This window comes from Herpailurus yagouaroundi, unplaced genomic scaffold, assembly GCF_014898765.1.
Source record: "Herpailurus yagouaroundi ecotype Mexico unplaced genomic scaffold, PumYag 77, whole genome shotgun sequence".
Classification (NCBI taxonomy): domain Eukaryota; kingdom Metazoa; phylum Chordata; class Mammalia; order Carnivora; family Felidae; genus Herpailurus; species Herpailurus yagouaroundi.
In genome coordinates this window covers 103,581,751-103,607,085 of record NW_024412388.1, presented here as the reverse complement: position 1 = coordinate 103,607,085, position 25,335 = coordinate 103,581,751, and the positions used below count along the sequence as shown (strand labels likewise).

General features: G+C 41.4%; 1 protein-coding gene and 1 pseudogene across 15 annotated transcripts in view; one reads left to right on the top strand and one right to left on the bottom strand.

The window, feature by feature from the left end:
* Positions 1-25,335, bottom strand: part of PDE4DIP (phosphodiesterase 4D interacting protein) — a 225,903-nt gene extending 200,568 nt beyond the window's left edge. For all 15 annotated transcript variants that reach the window (XM_040471481.1, XM_040471488.1, XM_040471485.1 and 12 more), the window contains exon 1: positions 25,079-25,335. In XM_040471481.1, the coding sequence (XP_040327415.1) occupies positions 25,079-25,320 (242 nt within the window). In that variant the 5' untranslated portion in view covers positions 25,321-25,335. The remainder of the gene's footprint in view (positions 1-25,078) is intronic.
* Positions 17,807-19,049, top strand: LOC121027811 (barrier-to-autointegration factor-like; annotated as a pseudogene).

The window sequence follows — 25,335 nt, the reverse complement described above, 5'->3', positions numbered from 1 at the left end:
ATGGCTATTTATTTTTTATGTTTTTTATAATATTTATCTAATTATTTAGAGAGAATGTGTGTGAGCAGGGGAGGGGCAGAGAGAGAGGGAGAGAGAGAGAATTCCAAGCAGGCTGTACACTGTCAGTGCAGAGCCAGATCTGGGGCTCAAACCCATGAATTGTGAGATCATGACCTGAGCAGAGACCAAGAGTTGGAGGCTTAACTGACCGAGCCACCCAGGCACTCCTATGCCTATCTATTTAGATAATATATAAATAATTAAACGTCATCTCATTTTACCTTATATTTCTTTACTTTATATTTTATGTTCACCTGAGTCCTCACAGAGACAGGGAGGTGCCTCGCTGAGCCCACCATCTGGCAGTGCCAGGCACGTGAATGAGGCAGTCTTGGACCCTCGAGGTCAGTCCCATCATCTACTGGGCCTAACTGAGCAGCACCAGCTGTGGTTCTGTGGAGTGTAAGTATGGCTGAATGCAGGCAGGCCCATCAGGTGACCCACCTTCAAATATCCATAGGCCCTAACTGACCAGTGGGCTACTTACAACCGGGCACAGCTACCAAAAAAGGGAAAATTCTATATATCACCATAATGCCTTATCTTCCCCCACCTCCCAACCCCTCCCCCCACCCCCAACCTACCCCCCACCATGGGCCCCCAAAGCCTCACAGCAGGCAGCCTCTCCTCTGCTGTCCTGCCAGTCACTCCCTTGTGGTGCATTCAGTACATTTCTATCTCTTTTGTTCTGCCTCAGGTGAACTCTTCCACCTCCTGGCTTCCACCTGATTTCATTGCCCTACATTTGGGGGTTCCATCCAATCAGGAGACACCTCATTTAGGCACCACAGGAACTGCTGGAGAGACTGGACAGTGAAGAAAATATTATTAGGTGCTAAAAAAAAAATGCCCTGTGTTATGTCATGACAGAAATAAATAAATAAATAAATAAATAAATAAATAAATAAATAAGTTCATTTATATATTAAGGAGTATTTATTTATTTTTGAGTGAGAGGGAGGGAGGGGCAGAGAGAGATGAGAGAGAGCAATCCCAAGCAGGATCCGCACTGTCAGTGCTGAGCCCGACTCGGGACTCGAACCCACGAACCATGAGATCATGACCTCAGCCAAAATCAAGACTCAGACAGTTCACTGACCGAGCCAACCAAGTGCCCCTGTCGTGGCAGAAATTTAGTAAAACCATTACCAGTTGAGAATGTGGAAAATAGACAATATTCCTAATGAATGGGTAGGTCTGGCAAAGGAAATTTTTAGATAGAATTTCAAGTGATAACTGGTTTCTTTTAACCACATATGACAAGGTATGGATAGAAAAAGGTGGGTTAAAAAAGAAAAAGAACCATGCCCTTTGTAAGCAGAATTTAGAGGAAATATAAAGAACCAGGACTTTATATTGAACCAAGTCAAACTGCCTGTCATTTCAATCTCTCTAGACAGCAAAAGCTTTCAAATTAAAAAGTAGTTTCAGGGCAAAAATCAAATCCAAGATATGACTGTTAGACTCGTGGTTCATACCTCAAAAGATTTAAGGTGGTGCCTCATATACCATTTCAATTTAACAAAAAGGCCTATAAGAATCTTGAGGGTGGGGGACCCTGGCTCAGTCAGCTGAGTGTCTGACTTCAGCTCAGGTCATGATCTCTTGGGGGTTCGTGAATTTGAGCCCTGTATCAGGCTTGCTGCTCTCAGCACAGAGCCTGCTTCAGACCCTCTGTCCCCTTGCTCTGTGTCCCTGTCTCCTCATGCTCTCTTTCAAAAATGAATAAACATAAAAAAAAAAAGAATCTTGAGGGTGTGCCTCAAGCTTGTAAGAATTTTAAGGGCCCATTCTCCCACGGCAGCTTCGTAGGTAGCCCAAGGAAGAGAAGAGCTTGCTTTGGAATGAAATGTGGGTATGGCTTTTGTCTAGAGGAGTTGGTTATAATTAGCACAAAAGATGCACTCAAAGTTTTTAAGTGAATTGTACCAGCACAGCCTGAAAGGGATTAGGACAGTACATAATGAAAAGATGCCTTTGGACCCTCAAGCTGTCAAAGAGAGCAAGCAAGCTGAGAAAGTTACCCAACTGCAAAAAAGGACCATTTCTTACAGAAAAAGAAGAATGGTTCAAAGAATGGGAACCAAGAGCCCAGAGGGCAGACCAAGAGGTCTTCAGATCAACAGGAATGGAACTCAAGCAGCTATACACCCCAGGAACCTCATCTTCACCTGAACTTGATTTGTATGGTAAAATTTTGGACTTTTGAGCTGATACAGTAAATGTTATGCAATTTTGGGGGAATTTGGAAGGGAGGGACTTATGCATGTGGCAACACTTGTGGCCAAAGGATGCAGGAATGTGGTGAAGTAAAGATGGCTGAAAATACTTTGCTACTTTTCCCATTAAGAAATGGGGTCTAGGGGCACCTGGGTGGCTCAGTCAGTTGTGCCACCGACTTCGGCTCAGGTCATGATCTCACGGTTCATGAGTTCGAGCCCCATATTGGGCTCTCTGCTGTCAGCCTGTCAGCACAGAACCTGCTTTGGATCTTCTGTCCCCCTCTCTCTGCCCCTCCCCTACTTGCGCTCTCCCAAAAATAAGTAAATATTTTTTATTTTTTTTTTTTTTAATTTTTTTTTTCAACGTTTATTTATTTTTGGGACAGAGAGAAACAGAGCATGAACGGGGGAGGGGCAGAGAGAGAGGGAGACACAGAATCGGAAACAGGCTCCAGGCTCTGAGCCATCAGCCCAGAGCCCGACGCGGGGCTCGAACTCCCGGACCGCGAGATCGTGACCTGGCTGAAGTCGGACGCTTAACCGACTGCGCCACCCAGGCGCCCCAGTAAATATTTTTTAAAAAGAGGTGGGGTCTAATTCTCCTCCCCTTGAATCTGGGATGGTTTTAGTGAATTGTTTGACCAATAGCATGTGGTGCTAGGTCATAAGTGCCGAGGTTGGGCAATAGGAGGTCTTGCAGCCTCTCCCTGAACCTCTTGTTATTCTAAGCTGCCGTAAACCAAGTCTGACTACCTTGGTGGAGCCACCATGTAGTGAGGCTCTGAGACCACATGTGAAACATCATCCAGCAGCCCCCAAGAAGGCATCGGGCATCAGGCATCAGGCATCACTCACATCCCACACCTGATGTCAGTGAAGTTGTTCTGGGACCTTCAGAGAGACCTGGTCAATGCTACATGGTACAGCTGAGACTTGTTCAAATTCCTGACCCACAAAATCAAAAGATCTAATAAAACGGCTGTTGTTTCAAGCCACAAAGTTTTGAAATACACCGCTATGCAGAAATAGATGACTGGAACAACGCCTTAAAATGTGCATAATAATCCTGATACATTATTCACTCATTCATTCAAAAATCACTGAGAACAACTGTGCGTCAAGCACTATTCTGCATACTAGGGGCATAGCAGTAAAACAAACAAACAAACAAGACCCTGTTTTCATGGAGTTTACAGTCTACTGGTATAGACAGACAATAAAGAAAGCAGTATCTCCAATATGCCAGATGCTGATAGGTGTGACGAGGAGAAACCAAGCTGTGTTAAGAGAGCATCCCAGCAAGGCAACCTTCTTTTATAAATGAGGAAATGGGGCCTCAGAGAGACTGACAGGCAGGTAAGAAGCAGGTTCCCAGGTATAAGAAAATTGGAGCTTTCATGTGGTGAAAAACTGTCCAACTGAGTTCATAAATTCAGATCTGTTATCTGTATTGGGAGTGAAACAGAGCAACCTAAGTGGGCAGAACTGAAGCTTGGATGGATGTGCCTGGTTTCCCAGACCATGCAAGTAACCTGAAGAGAAGAGGGTGTATGTGTATGAATTGCAAGATCTGCCCTTCTGGAGTGGGGCAGGGGCCAGGGGATGTGTGAGTCTAGGACCATACATGGTCGGCAAAGCGGCAGCTGTGCCTCAGAGCAACAGAGATCAGTACTAGGAGCGGTTTATGAGAGCCTGGGAAACAACCTCTGGGATTAGCAGAAATACTTGTGTGGGGTCCGGGGGAATTTGTGAAAGACTCCATTTCCTAAAGGAACAGGTGGGAGTTCAGAGGTAGCTAATGTTCACGGGACTTCATTTATTCCCACGAGCTGATAAAATTCAGGCAATTTGATTACTCTAGTTCGTTCAATTCAACATTAGTTCGACAAACATGTACTGAGCATATGCTAGGCATGGTGCTATGTTTTTAAAATCCAGTGAGGGAAATTAGTCAGGCATTCATCAAACAACAATACAGATCAGATTGTGTGAAGTGCTGCAATAACGGTACGAAGAGGAATTTAAAGGAGGGGCTGAATGGGGCATGTGGTGGCTCGCTTGGTTAAGCGTCTGCCTCTTGATTTTGGCTCAGGTCACGATCTCACCATTTGTGGAATCAAGCCCCCTGTCAAGCCCTATGTCAAGCCCTGCCTTGGGCTCTGTGCTGACAGCACGGAGCCTGCTTGGGATTCTCTCTCCCCCTCTCTCTCTCTGCCCCTCAAAAATAAATAAATAAACTTAAAAAAAAAGATAAAGGAGGGGGTGATTAATTAAATTCAACTAGAGAAGGTTTCATAAGGAAGGTAGCATCTGAGTAGAGTCCTGAAGGATGATAGTCATACAGAACTTTGTCATGTATTAGGACTGCAAAATATAGTGCTTTTATTTAAAAATTTCAATTTTCCCTGGTAGAAGGAAAAATGTTCCCAATCTTCTCTGAATGACTATTTAGAGTCCCATTCATCTGGAAGAGCCTCATAGCATTGCCAGTGTCACTGACGGGCATTACAACAGAGTAGTTTTGATTACTGGCTCTAGAATCAGAGAGATTTAAAAATCTCCCCTCCCCCACCAATTTCCAGCCCTGTGATTTTGACAAGTTAAACTTTAGGAAGCTTTAGCTTCCTCATCCGTAAAATAAGGTTAAATATAATAACTACCTAATAGGGTAGTTATGAGACCAAGAGGAGATAATATATGAAAAGTTTAATTCATTGCTCAGCACATTTTAAGCATTCAATAAATCATAACTATTTTTTTATTAATGTTTGCATACCAGGCAGGATTCCAACCCTGTATAGAAGTTGTGAATTTAAATTTCAGTTCCGCTCCAAACTGCACTCTAGGGCTATGCTAGTGACCCAGATTTTCCATTTCCTAGCTCTCTGATTTATCATATGAGGCCAAATTACTGGCAAAGAAGCTGAATAAACTGGTTTTCCTCACTTCCTGGCTGGGGCTTTAGGGGGGAGAAAAGTGGGTATTTCCTCCATCTTGTTTTCCTCCTTTTGTCTCCCACCCTCCTCCCCCTTTCTTGAGGACTGTGTGTGTGTGTGTGTGTGTGTGTGTGTGTGTGTGTGTGTGTGTTTATTCAGACCCATCTCCTTCACTAACTAGCCCTGTCTGTCAGCTGTAACGAAAACCACAAGGAAAGAAATTATGACCAAGCCTTCAGACAGCTGGTGGTAATTTACTCATACAATCCCCCTCATTCTCTCAACACCCACTATTTATGTGTATCTGATGCTGGGGGAGGGGGAATCATGCAAGAAATGTGGTATGCAAATTTCTAGGAAGAGGGTTGGAACAGTGTGGAGAGACTTGTGTGAATTACATGGATAACTCTCCTTGCTTTGAACATAGATATTGGGTCTTAAAATTTAAAGGGACTGATGTGAACGTTAATAAATAAATTTCTGGAACCAGAAACAACACTAGAATAACTTTACAAACAGTTTCCAAGGCATTCATGACAATTGCACCATTACTAAAGCTTGAGTCATTTTCCAGGAAATGGACAAGCACTTCCAGTCCAAGGCCAAGGAGCACGTATCAGGCAATCCAGACCGCTTTCAAGCCCCATAGAGATAACAATGAAGCACTGCACCTGATCTGGTTTGGAGCTTGGGTTACATTCTGAATTAGAAAACATATTACTTAGAAGAAGGCAGCCATGGGGCGCCTGGGTGGCTCAGTTGGTTTAATCTCACAGTTTGTGAGTTTGAGCCCGGTGTCAGGCTCTATGCTGACAGCCGAGAACCTGGAGCCTGCTTCAGATTCTGTGTCTCCCTCTCTCCCTGCACCTCCCCCGTGTGTGCTCAGTCTCTCTCTCTTTCTCTCAAAAGTATAAATAAACATTAAGAGGAAAAAAGAAGACAGACATGCAGCTATGGTCTCTGCCTTTGTTTCCTGTATCATGCCACCTACTAGTCTGTCCTCAGACCAACCAAGATGGATTTCTCTGGATTTAAAATTCTGGCAGATACTGACAATCCCTGGTGTACTGTTTGCCCCATAGATTGGACCTAAGGATATATAGATATTATACATAAAGTTTTAAAAACCCAGTGTTCTGCTTCATAGATATATGTATATATTTTTATATATATGTAGATGTATACATATTTATTTAGAATGTAAATTTGTTTTTAAAACATTGCATTTTGAAAAAAATGTAAAAATTTTAAACACACCAAAAACCTGCAAAATAGTACACTGAAGTCCTATAAAATCCTTCAGTTGATTTACAAATCCCTGTTAACATTTTGTCACATTTGTTTTTGTCTCTCTCTCTACACCCCCCACCCCACACACAATTATTGATGAACCATTTGAAAGTAAGATGCAGACTCTTCACTTCTATATTTCAGTGTCCATCTCCTAAGAGTAATTGAAATTATGAAATTATTGTCATTATGTGAAAGTATATATCATGTCTCCCAGGCCTGCTTTTATCACTATTAAACAAAATCTGAAGTATTTGCATTGAATTACTCAACTAATATCAGGAGGTATCTGCGGTAGATCTTTGGCTCAAATCTGCACAACTAATGAGGCTTATCAAATTAATCACCCCAGGACAAAGGTAAATATACAACAAAGATGAATTCACTCTTCTACACTTAGAATTACTGGAAGCCAATTTCTTGTCAGTTTAGAACAGCTGTTTTGTCCTGTCTTCCAGCTGGCAAGGATTCATACATTTTGACATAGAGCCTCAGAAAGCCTCACACAATCAAGAAAAAATTTTAATGAGAAAAATTCCTCATGCATATATTCACTTTTGTCTTAATTTCTATTTTAGCATAGAAGAAGCCAAAATGCTGAGCTGTGGAGTTCAATATCAAACATCTGGCAATCCTAGACAAAAAAATTAGCATACTGCAACAGTCTTTCACCCTTGTAAAGTTCAAGTGAGTATAGACGCTGTAAGAGTTAACAAGCCCATTCTAGATCACAACAGTTCAGGAAAATAAAAAACACACTCAACATTAACCACTATGATTCATTTCACCTAAAAGATTCAGTAATCAAGATATCAAATGATATCTTAGCGCAATATTTCCAAAAAACAAAATTAGTGCAGAAAAATCCATGGTGAACAAAATATCAAAATTTTATTTTATTTATTATTTTCTTAAAGTTTATTTATTTTTGAGAGAGACAGAGTGTGAATGGGGGAGGGGCAGAGAGAGAGGGAGACACAATCTGAAGCAGACTCCAGGCTCCGAGCTGTCAGCACAGAGTCCAACGCAGGGCTCGAACTCACGAACTGTGAGATCATGACCTGAGCCAAAGTCGGACGCTTAACCGACTGAGCCACCCAGGCACCCCAAAATACCAAAATTTTAAACAAAGGCAGGATCTGCCCCTGCGTTTGCAAGATCTTGAGAGTGAATGCCTTACTTGCCCTCTGGTTAGGGCCCTGGTTTTTCATCCCAGATGATGTGACAAGAGCCCAACCTTTCGACGCCTCTTCACTGGTAATCTCAAGTGCTAGGTTCTGCTGACCTTGTTGGCAGCAGCGCTCTGTGCATCATGAACTGCCAGACATCAGGTAGCTCCAGTACAACACCACAAGGCAAAAGTGACTATCCAGCCTCCTTCCCTAACAGTTAAGTCTCAAGGGCAAGTTCCTGTGATTTACCAAGCATTAGGGAGATGGTGGAACAAGGGTAGGAAAGGGAGATAGTTAAAGAGGGTGCAAAGAACAATTTATCTTATGAATTGCTGCTAATGCAGTTTAACTAGAATGTAAATTGTCAAGAATCTGCCCTTTTAAGAAAACCCTGAGCCCCATTCTCAGTTTGAGGCACCTACCCACTCAACTCAAAAATGAAGTCTGCTTCACCTTGAGTTTTCCCATCACATGGACTACAGATGGTTCTGGAAATCAAAGTAGCCATGCTACATCCTCCAAGCAGGTTCCACTGAGTTCAAGCTGCTTAGGAAACTTCACCAGACTGGGGCCTCTCCTTTGGCAAGAGATGCCCATCCCCAAGATGGAACCCTAACCTGATCTTGTGCCAGTGCAAACAAACCACCTAGAGGTGCCCCCTGCTGGCAGGACCTATGTTACAGAACAAGGCTCACAGACTGTAGCTTGGCCCTTTGATGGATCATCAATGCTCCAGGTGCTCAGTCACTGACACTACCCCATAGGGTCTTACACCTGACCTGTGTCACTCATGTGTGTTACTTACCAGTCTGTCTGCAGGTACCAGGCATTTGCATATCCCTTTAGATGACTTGCCTGGCTCCTAGGGACACCCTAGGCCTACCTATATCTGCCTCACAGGGACAGCCTGCCTCTCTAATCTTGGGTCCTTTGTGCCACTTTTTTTTTTAACCTACCCTCGGGACAGGAAATGGGAATCACAGCTCAGAACCTCATCCTGAAGAGGTGAACCGTTTGCCAGGCTCTTGACAGTCCCTTCACCTCGGGCCAGACTCCGCTTCCTGTTTCCTTTTATTGAAGTAGAACACAGGGCCCAGTCCGATTGAAAGCAGGGCCCCAGTTGTCTCACTCAGTTTCCGACACCTTTATTTTCAGGAATTGCGCCTTCTTTCCAGTCTCCCTTGACCGATTTCTGCCTGGTAGACTAGGACAGACCAAATCCTGAGGAGATGGGGTAAAGAGAAGGGAAGTCCTGGGGGCCAGCTGAGACAGAAGGGAGGTAAGATACATGAAAGTCTTAAAATTCACAAAAAGCTTTTAAGGTTTCACTGAAACAAGGAAAAGAGAAAAAAAGTTGCAGCCATTGAAGAGCTAAAGTTGAAGGCTGAGAAAAAGCCATCCCTGTGTCAAACTAGAAGAGTAAATAGAGGGTATAAAATTTTGAATCAAAGTTCAGCATCACCAGTGAGCCAAATCCATCATTTGGCTTCAGCTTTAGAAAACCCAATAGCTGGATGCTGACTCCATATTGTTTCTTACAACTCTGACCTTGTGTTTGTGTGGGCACCGTCACGTCTAATCAGCATGACAAGCCAGTGATACAAATAGAGTGTGCCCCTTAGATTTTTGTTAATATCTGAACATTCACTCTCAAATACAGGCAAGTTTCCTGGATATAGTTTGGAGCGAAAATCTCCTTATATGTTTTACGTGTTGAAATTCTGTTAATCCTTCAGAGTATAAAAGTTTAATTATTACTTCAAGAGTGAAATGATGCAATACTGAAAAATAATTATGAAAGCTATTTGTTTAAAAATCAACAGTTATTCTTATTAGTAACATAAGTAGTTTTATTAATAATGTAAGTAATGTTATTAATAGTTATTTTAATGGCATGTATGCCCCCAGTTTCTGGCTCTACCAAGCCCTGGCCAGTATGAGGGCAGCTCTGTTAATTTATATTAGAAACATACTCTCATTTGGTGGCAAGTGCTGTTACACAGTACTATGTCAGAAAGACAATGGATACAGCAACTAGGATCTTTTCTCGGGCCAGCTTTAGTAAATGAATAGTGGTTAGGAACCGTCACTGGAAACCCTATATACAAGGTGGTCTCCCAGTAAGTTATCGAAGGCAGAGATTTCCCACCAGTGTACCTCTTGTGCTGCAAACAGGCTACATTGTCCAGAAATTGATCCCTCAACCCTTAAGGCATCCAGGAAGATAGCTAGAGCCAGTCACTGCCAGCAATGTCTTCCAGGATGCTTGCTGACTGAGCAAGTAGAGTCCATATTGTTCTATGGATACAGATGGAAATAGCTTGACATGGTCTTTGGCCTCAGCTCTGGTTCCACTCCTCCTTGCTTTTTGTGCTTGGTTTGTGTATTAGCCTCATTCCAAAAGGAAGGAAAGGAATAAATCCTGGTGCTCCTCTAATTTCCAGGAGTTTCTGTAATGGATGCAAACTGTGGTAGGCGGTGTCTAAGATAGCCCTCAGTGATCCCTGGTAATCACACTCTTGGTATTGGAAAAAGACTTACTTGGAAAGTCTTGGTATTGGAAAGGGATTGGCTCATGCAATTGTGGAGGCTGAGAAGTCCTAGTATCTGCTGTATAGGAGGTGCAGACCCAGGAAAGCTGATGTTGTAGTTCTCAGGACCAGAGGACCCATGGGATAAGTCTCAGTCTGAGGTTAGAAGACGGATGTCCCAGCTCATGCACTCAGGCAGGGGGAGCAAATTCTCCCTTCCTCTTTGTGTTCTATTTAGGCGCTCAATGGATTTGATGGCGCCCAACTACACAGGGGAGGGCAATCTGCTTTACTCCATCTGCCAATTCCAACTGCTAATCTCATCTGGAAACATCTTTATAGACTCACACAGAAGTAATGTTTAGCCAAATATCTGGGTATCCTGTGATCCAGTCAAGTTGACACACACAATTTACTATCACAGCCACTAAGTTTTGGGGTAATTGGCTATGCAGCAATAGGCAACTGATACACAGACTCCTAAACTTCCCCCCAATCCAAGGTAATGTAGAGTTAGAGACCCAGGCCTCCCATTCACAAAGAAGCTATTATTCTCTTTTCAGGAAATAAAGACACTGAATTTGGAGCACTTATTTAAGGCTGCACAATAGGACCTGGATTTATGATCAACATTATGGGGGGGGGCAATAAATAGCGCTTTTGTAAGACCATCCTATAAAATACGTTGCCTAAGCATTCTGTCTCCAGAATGTGCTTTTAATTACTACCAAGAACATTTCTTTTCTTTTGGAAGGTATGCACAATCCATGAAAATCTTTCTTGTTAAGATAATAAAGCTGCACGTTTTAGTTGCAATATTTCGTTGGAGATTCTAAAGTCAAGATTTACACAGCAATGAGGCAAAAATATGTTATAGATTTGATTATTATGGAGATGAGAAGGATGCTAAAATATGGTATTGTTTCTCTTTGTACACTAAGGTCACTTGTTCATGTTAACATTTTTTATTGGTTCCCCTTTCTCTGAGCTAGTGTTGTATGGTCGAATGTAAGTGTGCATTGAGCACACACACAGTGGACAAAATCCCCCATTCTGTGAATTTTTCATGTGCCTATTGTTCTGGGCGGTGAGCCCAGCTTGCTTTAAGTATTTGTTATTTGAATAGTGTCCCAGATTCTCCTTTGAAATGTACAATTCACCCATTTTTATTAACCTGAATATGGAACCATCTGATGGTTTTTTGATAGATTTTTCAGTCACGTCCAGGTAAACGTCTTTTTGTTTTAAATAAGTCATTCATTTCTCTGTGTTTTCAGGACTTATGCCGTACGAATTAGAAAGCAAATCCTCACGAGGTTAAATTTTAATAATGGAGTTTATTATTTTAAAACAAGTGGCATTTTACACTTGTTATGCCAATTTTGAGACCAGACCATTTTTATTAAAGCTCTATCAAAGGATTTTTGTTATTGCTTTGATTTTTTTAAGTTAATTTATTTTGAGAGAGAGAGCATGAGCAGGACAGGGGCAGAGAGAGAGGGAGACAGAGAGAATCCCAAGCAGGCTCCACACCCTGTGCTGAGCCCTACGCGGGTCTCAATCTCACGACCATGGGATCATGACCTGAGCAGAAATCAAGAGTTAGACACAACCAAGTGGGCTACCCAGCCGCCCCTGTTTTGATTGTTTTAATTTTATTTATTTGAATGTTTATTTATTTATTTAAAAAAATTTTTTTTAACGTTTATTTATTTTTGAGACAGAGAGAGACAAAGCATGAATGGGGGAGGGTCAGGGAGAGGGAGACACAGAATCTGAAACAGGCTCCAGGCTCTGAGCTGTCAGCACAGAGCCTGACGCGGGGCTCGAACTCACGGACCGCAAGATCATGACCTGAGCCGAAGTCGGCTGCTTAACCGACTGAGCCACCCAGGCGCCCCAATGTTTATTTATTTTTGAGAGTGAGAGAGAGAGAGCGCGCGCGCGCGCGCGCGCGCGCCTGAGTGGGGGAGGGGCAGAGAGAGAGGGAGACTTGGAAGTAGGCTCCAGGCTCCAAGCTGTCAGCACAGAGTCTGATGCAGGGCAAACCCATGAACCGTGAGATCATGACCTGAGCTGAAGTCAGACGCTTAACCCACTGAGCCACTCAGGTGCCCCGATTTGTTTTTTAAGGAAGAGAAAGTCTAGGGTTACTGAAAAGAAACATTTTAAAAGCAAGCTGAACAAAAGTAATTACTTGTATGCACATGAAATACAGTTAGCACCTGCCAATTAAGCCCCACTTGTACCATTTCATAACTGTGTTATCGTGTCACTTTCTATAAAAGTGGGGATAATGATACCTTTCTCAAAGAATTGTAGTGAGGATTAAATGAGATTGTGTATGTAAATTGCTTAAACTGTGGCTTGGCATGTAGCAAGTGCTCCCTAATAATTGTTAATAACGCACATTACACATGCAGTAACGATCACAATGACAATGATACTGTGGTTGCCATGCATGTCAGTGATCAGGATCTAAACTGCAGAATTCTGTTTGGAACTCCTGTGGGATCTAGTACAAATCCCCTTTATTTGTGAGGCTCTCCATCTGGTTATCATCTGCAACTCTCTGTTAAGATACTTGTTGATAGTACCCAGGGTCCTCCCTGTTGGAGAGGTGATGTCTTACATCACCTGACCACCACCACCCTCATCATGAGTGGGGAGAAAACTTCAGCCCGGTGTTTCAAATGCAGCTTAGTACAGTGAAGTCCTGTTTCTCCATCTCAGTTATTTTCTCTTCTGATTTCATCTTCAGCATCTGCAAGGCAGTGAGTTATCTGCCAGCAGGCCCTACACTCTGAGGCCCACATGCATTAGCACAGAGGCTGTGTCTTTTAGGAGGCCCCTGAAGAATCCCGTTTGAGTCCAGTGCCTATCCCTGAACTAATTCCTGAGGCTGTGGGGGAAAACTAATCTTCTTTTTTTCCATTAATAGGAAAAAAAAAAATCTTTAGTTTAAATAGACTTCATTTTCTTAGAGCCGTTTTGGGTTTAAGTTATTCTTTTTAAAAAGGTCTGTGATGTTTCCTTTTTAAACTTCATTCCCCTCATCCAATACCCCATTGATTCTGTTGGCTATGCCCCCCAAAATATATTTGGAATCTGTTCGCTTCTTACCAGCCTGACCACTATACGGTCACCCTATATGAATCAGCCTATCTCACACCTGGTCTACTTACTGCAACAGTCTTCAAAGCAGCTTCCTCTGCTTCCATTCTTGGCCTCTCAAAGTGTATTCTACAAAAGCACAGTGATATTTTTAACTATTTTTCCAGATCATATCATGGTTCTGCTTCAAACCCTTCCTTCGTTTCCCAATGTCCTTAGAATAAAATCAACTTCTGGGGCACCCGGGGCGCTCAGTTAAGCGTCTGACTCTTGACTTCAGCTCAGGTCATGATCTTCCGGTTCCAGAGACCAACCCCATGTCAGGCTCTTTCTCTCCCTGTGTCTCTGCCCCTTCCCTGCTCACACTTGCTCTCTGTCTGTCTCTCTCAAAATAAATCAATAAACTTAAAAAATGTTTAAAATTAAAGTTTAGGTATAATTTATATTAGCTGGAGATAAAAATCACAGGCTAACACACATAAGAATCTTTTCTTTAATGCATCTAAGATTCTTATAGCACAAAAAAAAGTGCAGAGAATTTTTTAAAGGACAGATTTCAGGGCACTTTCAAATTCTGAAGTGCAATAAAGCTCTTTCGGGTATCCTTCAAAGTTAAAAGACTCTCCGTCAGATTAATGAAAAGATTAGGATTTATAAATCACAACGGGCACTGGAAATATGGTCCATGGTACCTGCATTAGGTTAGGGATAAATGGAGTCTCCACATTTTAGGGAAGGGGACGAAAAGGCACTTTAAGCTCATGTCCATAGCAGTTCTAATGATGTTGATTCAATTTAGAAAGGCATTATTATCTCATTGCTATCTTCTCAAGGCTTAGTCCTCAAACTGTTCATACCGCTACTTCTCTTCTTTATACCACCAGGAGCAAACCTCTGGGAAGAGTGGTAATACAGACTGAAATCTAAAACTGTGGGTGGTGCTCTAATTGTTTGCCATGATATACAATGTATAACAAGGAGATTGGCTAATCTAGAAACGAAATAACTCTGCCTCTAGCACAGTATCAGGATGTGCTTATCAAAAAACTTTTTGTGGGGGCGCCTGGGTGGCTCAGTCGGTTGAGCATCCGACTCAGGTAATGATCTCACCGTCAGTGGGTCGAGCCCCGCGTCGGGTCTGTGCTGACAGCTCAGAGTCTGGAGCCTGATTCAGATTCTGTGTCTACTTCTCTCTCCGTCCTTTCCTGGCCTTTCTCTCCCTCTCTCTCTCTCTCTCTCTCTCCCTCTCTCAGAAATAAATAAACATTTAAAAATAATAATAGTAAAATAAAATAAATTTTAAAATTAAAAAATAAATAAATAAAATTTTTGTGGTATAGAAATGCCCAAAACCAATTACTTAGACTCTTTTGGATATATTTTACTTTCAAAATGAAAATATAATAGGCTAACAAACAAAAATTAAATTCTATTTGATCTGTAAAAAATAATTAATATATATTTTTTTAATTTTTTTAATCTTTATTTATTTTTGAGAGAGAGACAGAGCATGAGCAGGGGAGGAGCAGAGAGAGAGGGAGACACAGAATCTGAAGCAGGCTCCGGGCTCTGAGCTGTCAGCACAGAGCCCGACGTGGGGCTCGACCCCACTGACTGTGAGATCATTACCTGAGTCGGATGCTCAACCGACTGAGCCACCCAGGCACCCCCAAATAATTAATATTTTAATGTTTTTATAAAAACAATTCCTTTCAGATGTTTCAGTTAACCTTTGAGTGACATAAAAAATATTTCAGCATTCTGTAATACCAATATTTTGCACAACTTAAGATAAAACCATTGAGTTTAGCATTTTAAAGAAAAAAAAACAAAATAAAAAAGGAGAATGGTAACTCACGGAAAAGCTATGTAGCTAATAAAACTTTGTTTTGGAATCTTCTATTTTTAATATTTATTTGTTTATTTATTTATTTACTTTAAATTTTATTTTAGAGAGACAGAGAGAGTGCATGAGTGGGGCATAGGGGCAGAGGGAGAGAGAGAGAGAGATCCCACAACCTGGGATCATGACCTGAGTCCAAATCAAGAGTTGGACGCTCAACTGACTGAGCCACTCAGGCACCCCTGGAATCTTTTTTAAAAATACAGAAAGCAAAGAGAAATAACAAATTTGAAATTTGTATTAATAAATTTTAAAATACCTCTCAATAATTGATAAAAAATTAGCTACAGAGTCAATAATGATATGTAAAATTTGAACAACATAATGAACCAACTTGATCTAAAGGATCTTTCTAAAACACACCACTCAACAACAGCAGGATACATGTTTTTCCAGTGCACAAGGAACATTTACGAAGACATATCACAATCTGGGCCATAAAACAATTCTCAGCAAATGTAAAAGAACTCAAATCATACAAGATGTGCTCTCTGACCACAAATGAATTATGTCAGAAATCAGTAGCAGAAAGAAGTCTGAAATATTTTCAAATGTCTTGAAACTAAACACACACTTCTTTTTTTTAATGAAATTTATTGTCAAATTGGTTTCCATACAACAAGACACACACTTCTATATAACCCACAGAGCAAAGAAGAAACCAAAAGTGAAAAGAGAAGTTATTTTAAACTGAATGAAAATGAATTCAGGAGATATAAAAATTTGTGGCATAGAGCTAACGCAGTACTTAGAATGAAATTTACAGAACCAAAGAAGTTGAAGTAGAAAAGAAAGGTCTTAAATCAATGATCTAGCCATCCACTTTAAGAAACTGAAAAGGGAAGAGCAAATGAAATTCAAAGTAAGAAGAAAGGAAATAATAAGGACCAGGGGTAAAGCACATAAACTCAAAACACTAAAAACAATAGAGAAATTAAGTGAAGCCAAAGCTGGTTTTCTGAAAAGGTAAATAAAACTGATAAACTTCAGATCAAGTTTATCGAAACAAAAAGAGAAGACACAAATAACCAATATGCAGAATGAGAAAGGTGACATCAGTGCAGACTCTACAAATATTAAAAGACTAATAAGAAAATTATGTTTCAATTTGCAAAAATTTTAAATTTATGGCAATAAGTTTGACGACTTAGAAAAAATGAACAAATTTCTTGGAAGAAACAAATTAACAAAACTCTCCCCAGAAGAAACAGATAAGCTAAATAGACCTATATTTATTAAGGAAATTATATTTGTAATTAAAAACCTTCCCAGAAGGAAAATCTAGGCTTAAAAGTCTTTACTAGTGAATACTATCAAACATTTAAGGAAGCAATAATGCAATTTCTACCCAAACTCTCCCCCAATATTGAAGAGGTGGGAATTCCAACTCTTTTTTCTTTTAAGTTTATTTATTTATTCTGAGACAGAGAGTGTGCACGCAAGCCGGCAGGGGCAGAGAGAAGGAGAGACAGAATCCCAAGCAGACTTCGCACCATTAATGCAGAGCCTGATGTGGGGCTTGAACCCAGAACTGTGAGACCATAACCTGAACCAAGACCAAGAGTTGGACACTCAACCAACCGACTGTGCCACCCAGGTGCCCCCAACTCATTTTTTGAGGCCAATATTGTCCTTATACAAAATCCAAACAAAGTTATTGTAAATAGAGAATACAAACCAATATCCCCCATGAACACAGATGCAAAAATTCTTAATTTTTTAAAATGTTTACTTATTTTTAAGAGAGAGAGAGAGAGAGCAAGCAATCATGAGTGGGGTAGAAGCAGAGAGACAGAGGGAGAGAGAGAATCCCAAGTAGGCTCTGCACCATCAGCACGGAGACTGATGCGGGGCTCGAACCCACGAACAGTGAGATTGTGACCTGAGTCGAAACCAAGAGTCGGAAGCTTAACCCACTGAGCCAACCAGGTGCCCCAAAAATTCTTAACAAAATTTTAGTAGATCTAATCCAACAATATATAGGAAGTATAGTAAATCATAACTAAGTGGGATATATCCCAGGCACCCAACATTGATGTTAACATTTTTTTTTTTTTAATTTTAGAGAGAGAGAGAAAGAGAGGGAGGGAGGGGCAGAGGGAGAGAAAGAAAATCTCAAGCAGGCTCCATGCTCAGCACAGAGCCAGACCTGGGGCTCAATACCATGACCCTGGGATCATGACCTGAACCAAAATCAAGAGTTGGACGCCCAATCAACTGAGGCATCCAGATGCCCCAATTTTAACATTCTTATATCAATCATTGTAATTCACCAGATTAACAGAATGTAGAAGGAGAAAATGATACAATAATCTCAACAGATGTAAAATTAGGCATCCATTGCTAATGAAAATCCTCAGAAAACTATGACTAGAAGGGAACTTTTTCAATGTGATAAAAGGCACCTATGGAAAATCTGCAGGTAATATCACACATAATGGTGAAAAACTGAATGCCTTCCTCCTAAGATCAGGAACAAGGCAGAGATGTTTGCTCTCACTATTTCAGTTTAACTTTGTACTGGAGGCTCTAGCTAGTGCAATAAGGCAAAGACAAACAACACACAGACAGACAGACAGATAGACATAGAGATTGGAAAGAGGATTAAAATATCATCTCTCTTTCTTGGGGGGACGACATCATCATGTAGAAATCCTATCAAATCTATAAAAAAAATCTCTTAGAACTAAACTGTGAATTTAGCAAAGCTACAGGATACAAAATCAATAGGGAAAAATCAATATAAACTAGCAATAAACAATCAGAAATTGAAAATTTTAAGATATTATCAACTATAAGAGAATCAACAATATGAAGAATCTAGGCATATGTGTCTCTAAGATACATGACTAGGATACACTAAAAACAAAACACTGGTGAGAGAAATTAAAGACATTATTATTATTATTATTATTATTATTATTATTGGATTGGATAATTCTTCATTGTAGGGACTGTTCTGTGCTTTGTAGAACGTTTACCAGCATTCCTGACCTTCATCTACTAGATGCCCGAATCACCCTTGCCCTGAGGTATGATAAACAAAAATGTGTCCAAATACACACACACATCCCCAAAAAAAACCCACAAAAATGTGTCTAGATACTGTTATATCTGTTACCCCCAACTGAGAACCACTCATCAAAATAAATGGAGATATGCACCATGTTTATGGATTGGGAGACTCAGTATTTTTGAAATATTGATCCTCTCCAAATCAATCTATAGGGTCAATGTGATCCCAGTCGAATCACCAGCAGGCTTTTTGTCTACACTGACAAGTAGATTCTAAAATGTGTATGAGAATACAAAGGACCTAGAATAGCCAGAATGATTTTGAAAAAGAAGGACAAAGTTGGAGGACTTTCACTACAAGATTTTAAAACTTATAAAGAGCTGCTGTGATCAAGACAGCATGGAGTGGGCTGAGGTATCGGTAGGAGCAGCTGGGCGGTGGGAAGAGCTGACAATTAAGCTGATCAAGATGACAACCTTCCCAAAGCACAGAGTCTGTGGCAGAGCCCATGGGGGAAGAGCCAACAGGGAGCCTAGCCAGGATCAGTGGAGTTCTGGACAAGGAGCTGGAGGAAGGGGGCTTTGACAAGGCCTACGTGGTGTCCTTGGCCAGTTTCTGGTGCTAAAGAAAGACGAAGATCTCTTTGGGAATGGCTCAAGGACACACACGGTGCCAATGCCCCGCAATCCTGGGACTGCTTCGGGTGCCTCCCAGAGTGGTGTGACACCTTTCTGTGAGGCTCTCTAGGGAGCCCCCAATCTCTAGTCCCAGCACTGGGTCTCCAGAGTTTGCAGCCATGTGGGGACTCCCCCACTGTCCTCTACGAAGGAAGATATTGCTGTTGTCATACTCACCTGTGATATACTTCAAGATCTTTGGGGAGTTCGCTCCCCTCCCCATTTCAGCTTTTTTGGAATTTTTTTCGGACTCTTACATGCATCTCCCTTCTTCTTCCCCTGCCAGTTTCATGTAGACAATTATCAGCTTGTCTGAGTGGATTCTCAGCCTTTCCCTCACCCCCACTTCCGTCTCTAGTCTGTTTTATGCTATGTGGCTCCTTTTATGTCTCTGCAAAGTTTTTTATATCAATAAAGTTAGTGGACTTCAAAACAAATGGTATTGGTCTTAAAGTAGACAAATAGATGAATGGAACAGAGTAGAAAATTCAGACATAGACCCACATATGTTTGATCAATAGATTTCAATAAATTGCCAAGGAAATTAAATGGAGAAAGAACAGGGTTCTCAACAAACAATGTTGGAATAAGTGGAAATCTATATGCAAAAAATGAACCTTGATCAATACCTTGTACCTCATACAAAAGTTAGCTTGAAATGAGTCATAAACCAAGCATAAAATGTAAAACTGTAAAATTTCTAGAAGAAAACATAGAATATTTTTGTGACCTTGGGTTAAGCAGCACTTTCTTAGAACATGAAAGAACAGTTTGATAGTTTGGGCTTATTTGGCAAAATTTAAAGATTTCTGGTCTTCAAAAGACACTTATTAACATAGAAAGACAAGATATAGATTGGGACAACATACTTACAAAGTACCTCTATAATAAAGACTTGTATTTCAGATACGTAGGAACTCCCAAATTTAATCACAAAAAAAGCAAACAACTCAATAAAAAAATGGGCAAAAGATTTCAATAGACACTTCACCAAAAATATACAGATGGTAATTAAGGACACAAAAAATGTTCAATGTCAGTAGTCACTAGGGCAATGCAAATCAAAACCATAAGATACCATTTCACACACACTAGAATGGCTATAATAAAAAAGACAGACAATGATAAGTGTTTGCAAGAATGTGGAGAAGTGGGAACCTTCATATATTGCTAGTGGGAAATAAAAAGGTACAATCCCTTTGAGAAAGAGTTTGGTGGTATCTTAAAATGTTAAACATATGCCTACTACTCTACTATTTGAAATTTACCTAAGAAAATGAAGGCATAGGTCCACAAAAAGACTTGTACATGAATGTTCACAGCAGTTTTGTTTGTAATAGCTAAAAAAATGGAAATAATAAAACAGCTGGTGTATAAATAAACAACCTGTGGCATATCCATACAAGGGAATACTACTCAGTAACAAAAGAAAACAAACTATTGCTACCCACAACGTCGTGGATAAAACTCAGAATAATTATGCTGAGTGAATGAAGCCCAGACAGAAACAAAGAGTACTTACTATATGATTCCATGTATATAAATTTCTAGAAAATGCGAGCTAACAGAGCAACAGAAAGCAGATCAGTGGTTGATTGCCTGTGTGTTAGGGGGGCAAGAGACAGCAGGGAGGATTATAAAAGGGAAGAAGGAAACTTTTGGGGATGATAAGCATGTGATAATTTCACAGATACATGCATGTATCAAAACTTTTCCAATCATACACTTTAAATCTGCCCAGTTTATTTAAAATTTTTTTTTAACATTTATTTATTTTTGAGAGACAGAGAGAACAGAGCACAAGTGGGGAGGGGCAGAGAGAGAAGGAGGCACAGAATCCGAAGCAGGCTCTAGGCTCCGAGCTGTCAGCATAGAGCCCAATGCGGGGCTCGAACTCACAAGGCTCGAACTCACAAACCATGAGATCGTGACCTGAGCCAAAGTTGGACGCTTAACCGACTGAGTCACCCAGGTGCCCCAAATCTGCCCAGTTTATTTTATGTCAATTATATCTCAATACAGCAGTAACAAAATAATAATGACAAAAAGAGAGATGGCTAAAGAGACATAATGGTTGAAGTTTGATGTTAGAAAGTTAACCTTCTCTGACATCATTACCCCCGACAGTTGTCTGCTGGTTCCAGGTTATCCACCTAAACATGCAAACTACTAGGGTTCAAAAATGCACCCAGAGGCAGCTGGCAACTCAGTTAATTCCTCTTCTTAAACAACTGTATACTTGAGAGAGGATCACTTCTGAAAAAAAAATTTTTTTTAATGTTTTTATTTCTTTTTGAAGGAAAGAGAGAGACAGAGCAAGAGTGGGGGAGGAGCAGAGAGAGAGGGAGACATAGAATTTGAAGCAGGCTCCAGGCTCTAAGCTGTCAGCACAGAACCGATGTGGGGCTTGAACCCATGATCTGTGAGATCATGACCTGAGCCGAAGTGGGACGCTCGACCGACCAAGCCACCCAGGCGCCCCGAGAGAGGATCACTTTTGAATTAAATCCTCATTGAAAAGTTCTATCCAGGGTCTCACTTCAAGAAAGCATTTTCCCAGGGCCATACATCTGTTTTTATCCCTCTGCTAAAATTTGCTTCCCACCCAACCTGGCTTCATTATTTTGTTAGGCCAGACAAAATTCACCTCCTGTGTGTGTGTGAAGCCCTCTCTGGTCCTCTGGTTCTTAGCACCACATTCAGTAGCCATTAACCATCTGGCTCATAATGCCAGCATGTAGGTGCTGTAACAAAATGCCCTGACCCCACTTCCTTACCCCCATCATGAATTTCACCTAAAAGAAAGTAAGCTTGCATTTTGAAATGTAAAGTTTACAATTAAGACAAACCGGTTCAGAGAAAAGCTGTGCCAGCACTTGGAACCACACAAGGATTCCCGAGCCAAACAGATTATTACCTAATTGAAAATATTAGTGGCTCAGAGATAGAAACAGAGAGGGAGTACATGAGAAGAGAGGTGCACTCTCACCATCCGGGGAATAAAGAACCCATTTGTATCCTGTAACTCTGTTTAAAGCTATTAAAGTTTACAAAATCTGGAATCCACTGATTACTTTCCCTTGTTTTAAATTCAAGTTTCATAAACAATCTTTTGGTTATAATTTGTTTTCCAAATGTGGCAAGTATGCCAAGAGACCTTACTAGAGTAACAGAAGAGGGTCTAGTTCCCCGAGATGTTAGAATCCTCATTTTAATTTTTGAGAATAAATCCTCATAATAATTTGTCATTCTGGGTTTAGATAGCAGTCTTGTGGATTTGTTTAATATCAGCCTGAGAAACAGACTCGACAAGGTAAGACTAGATTCTTTTTTTTTTTATTTTTTTAATGCTTATTTTTGAGAGAGAGAGAGAGAGAGAGAGAGAGTGGGGGAGGGGTAGAGAGAGAGGGAGACACAGAATCTGAAACAGGCTCCAGGCTCTGAGATGTCAGCACAGAGCCCAATGCAGGACTCGAACCCATGAACCGTGAGATCATGACCTAAGCCAAAGTCGGATGCCCAATCGACTGAGCCACCCAGGTGCCCCAAGACCAGATTCTAACATATTTTCCAAGATAATGTCACCTTGGATGGCTTCTTAGGACACAGTCCATTTTCCCTGAAGAGATCCTTTTAATTCATTCATTCATTTATTTATTAATTTATTTATTTCTCATTTTCCCACTTCACCCTTCTGTTATAGCACTTACTCCATAACTGGTGTAGAGCTATAGATTCTGAGCTACTTGAGGGCAGTTTTGCATCCAGTTTTGTCCTGGCCTCCACCATCGTTGCTCAATAAATAACAGAAGTAAATTGAATCTGGGTAATGTGCAGAGGTGTTTTCTTCCATTTTTAAAACTGATTTGATAGTCAGAAAATTAGATACCAAAAACGCCCCTTCTCAAGGACAAGTCTCTCATACTCATAAACCTCTAATACTGTAGATAAGACAGGTGTGTTTTCAAAAGTAAAGGGGCACCCTGCTGGCTCCATTGGTAGAGCATTTGACTTTTGATTGTGGAGTTGTGAGTTCAAGTCCCACGTTGGGGGTGAAGCCTCCTTAAAAAAGAATAAAAAATGAAAGTATGCCACACAGGGGTGCTTGGGTGGCTCAGTTGGCTAAGCATCTGACTTTAGTTCAAGTCATGATCTCATGGTTCATGGGTTCGAGCCCTGCATCTGGCTCTGCAGTGACAGTGTGGAGCCTGCTTGGGATTCTCCCTCTCCCCTTCTCTCTCTGCCCCTCCCCTGCTCGTGCTCTCTCTTTCTCAAATAAATAACTAAACTTAAAAAAAAAAAATGCTGTGCATTCCTAGAGAATTTTTCAATGGGGGTCAGAGTAGCACCAACCTCAGTGAAGTTCCTGACACAGTTTCATTTGGGAATTCCTAAAATGTTAAAAAAAAAAAAAAAAAAAAACATTTCAAGGCTCCTCATTACATCAACTAAGATGAATACGGAGATCTGTCAGATGAATAGCCATTAAGGAAATAATTAAAGTGTGCTGTCTATTTAAACAATTAAACCACAATGTAGAGAACCAAATTCTAATTTGGTAACTTTTTGTTACCAAAGACGGTAAAAAAAAAAAAAAAAAAAAAAATCACATCTTTATAATGAGTCATGATCCATTTTAAATTTTGCAATAGCATTGCTCTTTTGATGAAAAGCATTCACCACAGTGTATGTATAAACAGTTAAAAAGACTTTAAATTATAGATATATGTTCAGATTAAAATTTTTTTGTTTCAAGCTTTAAAAAAAAAAAAAACCCAAAGTAGTCTGTGAAAACTATTCAACACTGCAGAGATACACATGTTAAAAAAAAAAAAAAAGTAATTGTTTGGGCTAAAATTCCATGTTATAAAAAATCAAATAATGAATACTTTTGCCTTGTTCCTTATTTTTTTTAAGTTTTAATTTTAATTCCAGTTAGTTAACAGACAGTGTTATATTAGTTTTAGGTGTGGCCTCATACTTTCTTAAAAGCAGTAATTTTTTATGGGTATCTTAATAGTCATATGATTCCATTAAGCACTGTCAATTGAATGACTTTGACTCAGTTTTCTCACAGTGGGCAGTGTGATGAGTAAATACAACGAAGTGTGAATAAACTAGTTTCCTAATTCACAAATAAAGCATAGTCCTAAACACAGAAAACAGATTCCATTAATATTTCGTTCTGTAATTAATCCTCAAAAGATCCAAATCGTGATTTTATGCATAGGAAATTGAGGCCCAGAGAAACCAAGTTACTTTTTTCATTTTCCAGTTAGTAGACGGCAGCTTAGAGACCAAAGCCACCACTGCCCTGCAGCATGATTTGGGACTCCTGGGTTCCCATAAAAGAGTAAGCTAAAAATGCTAAGGCAAGGAAAGGCTTGTTTCAAAAACGGCGGTAGCACAATCTCTTTTCCAAAACATCATATGCATGGCAGATTTTTGTCCTGCTGATGCTACAAGAAGAAAATGTGGGCCTAATCTGTCCAGTCTTCCATTTCAGCGCAAAGGAAGGGGCTGGGTTAAGTGGAGATTGTCCTGCACGCGTCATCCGGCCAACAGGCATGGCCACAGCTCTGCAGGGGAAGAGAGGTGGCCTAGGAAGAAAGAACCATCACCAACCCCACCGTGTTGTTTGTCTCTTAGATAAATAAAAATTATATAGATACACAGATAAAGAGGGTGTGAGAGAAAGCAGCGCGTACTCGCGCGCGTTTCCTGATCTGCTTTTACCTTCCCTAATGCTTCCACCCTGGCATGGCCTTCTGCATCATGTGCTCATCTCTCCATCAACAGACATGGCCTTCAACCTCATCTCCACCAACAAAACGGGCGTCTACGCATCCGGCAAAGACCTTGGATGGGACAGAGACGCGTTTCCCCAGCTTTAGTCCGGTATAACGCGGAGCCACACCTTGATTTCTAGGCAACTCCCCCACTGGCTTTTCTCCGCTCTGCCCCGCCACCGGCCGCATCAACGCCCCGCAAACCCTCTGCCCGGTGCCCTGCAACCCCTGTCCTAGCTGATGGCCCTCGGCGCCAACCCCTTCAGCCCCCGGGGCCCAGCCCCGGGAACGGTCCTCCCGCCCAGCGCGCCGCGCGCCCCCGCTCCCCGCGCGGACCGCAGCCTCCGGGGCTCCCGCGGGTCTCTCACCTCATCCAGGGTGCGGCCGCCGCGGCTGCCTCCTCCTCCTCCTCCTCGGCCGCCGCCGCCCAGCTCCCGGCCGCCTCGGGACGCCGTCGTGCCCGGCCAGGGGAGCGCCGCGAGGGCGGTGGGGCTCGAGCCGCGTCCCCTGGCCAGTAGGGCGCGCGGTGCGCCCGGCGGGACGCACGGCGGCAGCAGCTGCAGCCGCAGCGGCGGCGGCGGCAGCAGGACCCGCTGTCGGTCCTCTTCATGGATTTCCCGGGCCT